We start from the raw sequence: 6475 nt of genomic DNA, 5'->3' as shown, positions 1-6475 counted from the left end.
TTTTCATTGATTAGAGATTTTTTCTTTAACTTTCATTGATTAGGGCTTTGAATCAAATGTTTTTAATTAGAGCTTTTGTTATTTAATTTTACTAGGGTTTTCCTTTATTTTGATTAGGGTTTTGAATCAAATATCTTTAATCATGGTTTTAGATATTTAATTTGTTTAGGACTTATTTTCTTTAAATTTTTTATTAAGGTTTTAAATCAATTTTTTTATTAGGTCTTCTTATACTTAATTTGATTAATACTTTTTTGCATTTGATTAAGATTGTTTTTCTTTGTTCATCTTTCATTAGGGTTTGAATTACGGTTTTTTATATTTAATTGTATAGTTTATTTATAGTTTCTTTGATTTTATGGTTTTGGTTTATTTATGATTTATTTTCTTGTATTTTAGGGTTTTTTGATTGATTTATGGTCTTTGCTTTTCATTGATTAGGGTGTTTTTTTTATTTTCATTGATTAGGATTTTTTCTTTACTTTTCATTGATTAGGGTTTTTTTCTTTTGATTTTTATTAATTAAGGCTTTGAATCAAATATCTATAATTAGGGTTTTAAATATTTAATTTGATTAGGATTTGTTTCATTGATTTTCTTTGATTAGAGTTTTGAAATAAAATTCTATATTTAATTTTATTAGGGTTTGAATTAAGGTTTTTTATATTTAATTTTATGGTTTATTTGATTTTAAGGTTTATTTTTCTTGTAGTTTAGGGTTTTGGGGTTTATTTATGATTTTTTCTTTCATTTTAGGGTTTTATGATTTATTTATGGTTTTTACATTTATATATAAAAATATGAATTCTTATGTTTCTTAAATTACTCAAAATTTAAATATTTTTTTGTACTTAGATTTAATTTGAGATCCATATTTGGAGCTAAAATCTATGATTTTTGATAAATTTTCATAATTAGATCCAATATATATGGCATCCATTAAAGTATTTATATATCAAAAAATATGAATTATTTTTTTCAAATTACCTAAATTTTAAACATTTTTGAATTTTAGATCCAATCAGAGATCTATATGTGAAGTTAAAATCAACAATAAACATGTTTAAATACTCATGTAGTTGGGATCGAGTCGTAATGATCGAAGTAATCCGACCTATTATCTATGTGTGTAAGTTGTTAGCACAGCATAAAACAAACAAACATTGAAGATAAGGAACACCCACCAAACAAGTTAATCTTCTGTGAGGACAACTACAACTACTGCTACATGTTTTATTGTCGAACAGCAGCGACAGGATAACAAGGACAATGAGGGCAGAGAGTGTCCTACTCTGTGCTGAACAGATGGATGAAGGCATCGATCGAATCATAGGAGGTGGCAGGGAAGCCCTTGGAGAATATGGCCTTGACCTGCGCTGCCCGCTCCCTGACCCCAGCGTCGCCCATCAGCTTCCCAACCCCTTTTACCACGTCCTCCTTGCTCACGTCCCGCCCGCGGGCTGACCGGACCGCGAAGCCCACCCTCAGGTGGTTCACCACAAGGATGGCGGTCTGGTGCTGGTCCCCGCGGATGGGCCACGCCAGTATCGGCACCCCGTGGACGAGCGACTCCAGCGTCGAGTTCCAGCCGCAGTGTGAGACGATGCCGCCGGTCGATCGGTGGCTCAGGATCAGAAGCTGCGGAGCCCAGCCGCGTATCACCAGCCCCCTCCCTTCCACCCGCTTCTCGAACCCCTCCGGCACCAAGCCGAGCCAAGGATCACCACCCGTCGTCGGCGGGCCCCTTCTCCCGTTGGCTTGGATCACCCAGACGAACGGATGCCCAGACTCCTCCAGGCCGGCCGCCAGCTCGGCGAGCTCCGATGTACTGGGGCTAACCTCGCTCCCGAAGGACACGAAGACGACCGAACCGGGAGGCTTGGAGTCGAGCCACGCCTCCACCTCCTCCTCGGTGACCCTCGTGCTCTTCTTGGCTCGGACCGCCCCGTCTCGGAGCGGCGCGCCGGCCGATTCCCAAAGCTGGGACGGCAGGAGCGGGCCCACGCCGAAGGCCTTCTTCTTGGCCTCCCTGGCGATGCAGTCGATGAACGGGCGCTCCAGCTCGTCGCACGTGTTGAACAAGAACGCCGTCGCCCCCTCTACCTCCGGCACCCACGGCGGAAACCGGCGACCGCTCGGCGAGAAGGGCGGAGGAATTCCGCCCGGTCCGATCATCGGCGATGGCATCTGGCCTGCCGGAGGCTTGAAGATCAGATCGGCGTACGTCAGACGGAGGGTTTCAGGCAGGCCGTGGACGGAGACAGGGTCGTCGGGGTTCATGTCTTCGAGCGGCAAGTGGTAGCCGACGTACTCCAAGACGCAGGCGCAGGTGCCGTTGGTGAAGAAAGCGGCGGAGGGGACGGAGTACCGCAGGCAGACCTCGACGGCCCAGCCGACTAGGGCGTCGACGATGACGCAGACGGGCGGAGCGGCGCCTTGGGCGGTTCGCTTGGCGAGGAGCTCGGCGAAGGGCTCCGCCATGAGGCGGGAGCGGAGGAACATGTGCTGGCCCTGTGGGGCGTGGGGCAGCGAGAGCTCGGCGATGCGGACGAGCGGGTGGTCGCAGGCGGCGGAGATGTAAGCTGAGAGCTCCGACGGGACGACGACAGTGACCGTGACTCCGCGGGAGGCGAGCTGAAGGGAGAGTTGCGTGCACGGGAAGAGGTGGCCTTGGCCGTGGAAAGGGATCACCATCATCTCCATGCCTCTGTCCATCTCCCTCTCTTCTCCTTTCCCAGCAGTGAAACGAACTAATGACTGATGACGAGGGGAAGAAGGGGGGACAGCGTGCTCATGAAGCTAAGAGAGAGAGAGTGGTTGAAGGTTAGTTGGTCTGACAGGCACCGATGACGTTGACGATGAGATACGGCCCGCAGGCCGTTGACCGAAAGCTACGATCTTCTACAAGAAGCCTCCCTGTTTTTCATATTGGTTTTCTGAAAATCTCGTGATAAAATCGGGATTTCTTTTCGATATTTTTTACCACCAACCATTCATAGACGGTCACTGTTCAACTTAAAAATATAAGCTTTTCAACATCGAAGCAATTAGGGAAACGTTTTGATTTGATCTTTTGTTTGTTATAGAACAAACAAATTCCTCACAAACTGCACCAACTTTAAGGGTGCGTTTGCTTGTAACGGAATGGGAAACAAATTCCGTGGATTCTTCTGCCGCTAAAACAGAAACAGACCTCTCTCACCGGAACGCTTTTCATGAAAAAGGGGTCCAGCATGCATTTTGGCATGCTCGACGATGCAAATCGGTGGTCTCATGTTTGTTTTGACATTTTGACAGATGCATTTTCGTGAAAAAGAATAGTTTTCCGTGACAAGCAAACACCACTAATAGCCTAAAAATAAAAGAAGATTACGGCCGAGGAGTGAAGATCAAGAACCCCGCACACGAAAGCCAAGACCACATAAAATTGAGCTGTCAATCGTATATATCACGAGTTTACTTCCTTAATGACAAATATCGAAGAAATCATTAAGGGAAATATACATCTTACAAGTACTAGAGCGTCAAGACTTGTTTTTCAAACTTGATTTTTGTTCGAAATACAATCAAATTGTATAACTGGTCACCATTTCTCCCCAGTACTGTCAACTTAAATCAAGGAGAGATCTCGATGACTAAGGAAAGCTGGCTAGAGCAAGAACTCGATAATTAAGGAAAGAAAAGTCAAAATCAAGGAAGTGCTTACTGAATTAGCAAGGAAAGTATTCATGGTAAGTTAGCAAGATAAAAATCTTAGATAGGAAACTTATCAAGAAGATGATCACTTGGATAAGGCGAATGCATAATCAAATCGGAAGGCATCCAAATCACCCAAAGTCTACATTTGAGAGCTGCGTGCGCAACGTTTTGTAATAGATTATTTTATTTACTTTTGGTTGTTTCTAAATCCCGCAAAATATGGGAATGTCTTCAGTGCTTGTAAATATATATATAACCTTGTACCATTTTCTAATGTGGTAATACATTCAAAGCCCATCCTCTTCACATGGCATCAAGGGGAGATCTCCATAACTAAAAAAAGCTGACTGGAACAGGATCTCAATAATCAAAAAAAGGGAAGAAGTTAATTGGTTCGAAATAAGTATAAAAAATAAAGTACCAATATGAGTTATAAGACATGTTTAGTTGCAAAAAAGTACACTCAACAAGAGGGATTAAACTACCATAACACCTTTGCTCTTCACTCCTTGCCCTTATTAACCATTACATCAACTTAACATTAACAATGCATTTTTATATGAAGATTTGGACGAGAAAATCTACATGAAGATTCTTTCAGGATATTCGATAAAGGAGGAACATGACATTTGTTGTCTCAATAAGTCCATTTATGAGCCCAAACAAACCTCCAGACAATGGTTTGCAAATTTTTCTCAAACTCTTAAGCAAGATTCAAACAATCACTCGTAAATTACTCTCTATTCTCCATGATAAATGGAGACAAGCACACATTTGTTCTAGTCTACATTGATGATATCACTGTCATAGGTAATGATGATATGACAGTCAAAAAGCAGAAAAGGTTTCTTGACCTATGCTTTTGAATGAAGGACTTGGGAAAACTCAAGTATTGGCTTGGTCAAACCACATAATTGTTTTGAATCAAAGAAAATACACCTTAAAAATCCTAAAAGATGCAGGGTATCTAGGGTCACGCCCAAGTGATATACCTATGGAGCAGAGGTTGAAACTGGATCATATATATAGTGGAGAGCTTCTCAAATACCCTACTCCCTACAAAAGGCTAGTAGATTGGCTCATATATCTTGCCATAACTCAACCCGATATTACTTACTCAGTAAACATCTTGAGTCAATTTATGTATGAACCAAGATAGCCTCATTGGGAGACACCGATGAGACTCCTTGGATATCTAAAGAGCACCCCCAGGCAAGGTATTTTACTTAGATTTCCTTTTATTCAGACTCAGATTGGAACAGTTGTTCATTCACTAGAAAATCCACTACTAGATTCTACAGTTTTATTGGACAAAGCCCAATTTCTAAAAAAACTAAGAAAGAAATCACCATATCTCATTCTTTAGAAAAAGCAAATACGATCAATGGCTGCCACAACCAGTGAGATCAAGTGGTTCAAATATCTTATTAATGACATTGGTTTTCCTTATCCACAACTTGCTCATTTATATTGTGATAATTAGTCATCCTTACACATTGCAACTAATCCAATTTTTCACTAACAGACCAAGCATATTGAGCTTAATTGTCATTTTATTAAAGAAAAAAATCAAAAATTATGTTCTTTGTGCCAAGTTTGTTTTAAGCAAACATCATGACAAAAACCGTTAGAATAAATCAATTCAAATATCTAATAAGCAAGTTAGACATGTTGAATCCCCATGGTCCAACTTGAGAGAGAAGGTTAGTTAACGTTAATCAAGAAGAGATATCAATAACTAAGTTAAGCTTGATGATGCAAGATCTCAATGATCAAGAAAAGGAAAGTCGAAAATCAAGAAAGGTGCTATTATCAAAAAAAAAAAAAAAAAGGTGCTGGCTGAATTAACAAGGAACATATTTCGTGGTAAATCATGCTAAGTTAGCAAGATAAGAAACTTATCGAGAAGAGGATCAGCTGGATAGGAGGCTAATGCATAATCAAATTGGAAGGCATCCAATTGAGGGCTGTGTGTGTAACGTTTTTAAATCCCACAAAATATGGGATTTCTTCAAAGCTTGTAAATATATAACCTTTTAACATTTTCTAATGTGGTAATACATTCCATTTTCATCTTTCACGTGAAGCTCATCCTCTTCACAACCGCACATCCCACTTCAAAAGGGAAGCAGATCAGGTCATGCTGAGAATGAGCGTTTTTGCTCATGCCCACATCGTGGCCATCCGATATGCATTTTAAAAAGCTCAAAAGTCAACAAAACCACGTGGCATTCTCCCAAAATGCAAACAGACGGCCACGATGTCGGCATGAGCAAAAACGCTCATGTTCAGCATGACCTGATCTGCTTCCCTTCAAAAGCGCGTGAGATATGTCACATGTGACGTGGTCATAAAATATTTCTCAATGGAAAAGTTCTCCCCCAAAAGTAGTGTGTCCCTTTTCTCTTTTCACATCCGAATTCATGACATAGAGTGCAAGAGAAGAGTGGGCGAGGAACCAATCAATTTTATATGATGTGCCTATGTGTAAATTTCTCTCGAATGTCTTGACTCGCTTTTCTTCGTTAACTGGAAAACAGTAAAAGTTCTGGGCACGTTTGGAAGTGAGAAAGATGTAAGAAAGTGAAGGTACGAAGGAAAATTGTATGATTTTTTAACCGTTCCAATCAAGAGACCTGAAAGAGTTTTTCTAAAAAGTAAAAATTTTGATCAGAAACATTCCACTACCTGAGGGGTAACACACTCCTACTACTGATCTGATGAAGATCATTTGCCTCACTCCAACCATGGCCATGGTCTTCACTGAGTTTGAAGC

General features: G+C 40.9%; 1 protein-coding gene across 1 annotated transcript; it reads right to left on the bottom strand.

The window, feature by feature from the left end:
* Positions 1-1287: 1287 nt before the first annotated feature.
* LOC149819039 (UDP-glucosyl transferase 73B2-like) lies at positions 1288-2715 on the bottom strand. The gene has a single exon (XM_089986333.1). The coding sequence runs from the start codon at positions 2713-2715 to the stop codon at positions 1288-1290; it is 1428 nt and encodes a 475-aa protein (XP_089842459.1).
* Between the last annotated feature and the right edge of the window lie 3760 nt (positions 2716-6475).

The sequence above is a fragment of the Nuphar pumila genome, chromosome 13 (genome assembly GCF_984573655.1).
Source record: "Nuphar pumila chromosome 13, dmNupPumi1.hap1.1, whole genome shotgun sequence".
Classification (NCBI taxonomy): domain Eukaryota; kingdom Viridiplantae; phylum Streptophyta; class Magnoliopsida; order Nymphaeales; family Nymphaeaceae; genus Nuphar; species Nuphar pumila.
This window is presented reverse-complemented; position numbering and strand designations above follow the sequence as displayed.

Excerpts from the sequence above, each read along its gene's own strand:
- LOC149819039 (XM_089986333.1), bottom strand. The coding sequence starts at position 2,715 with ATGGACAGAGGCATGGAGATGATGGTGATCCCTTTCCACGGCCAAGGC.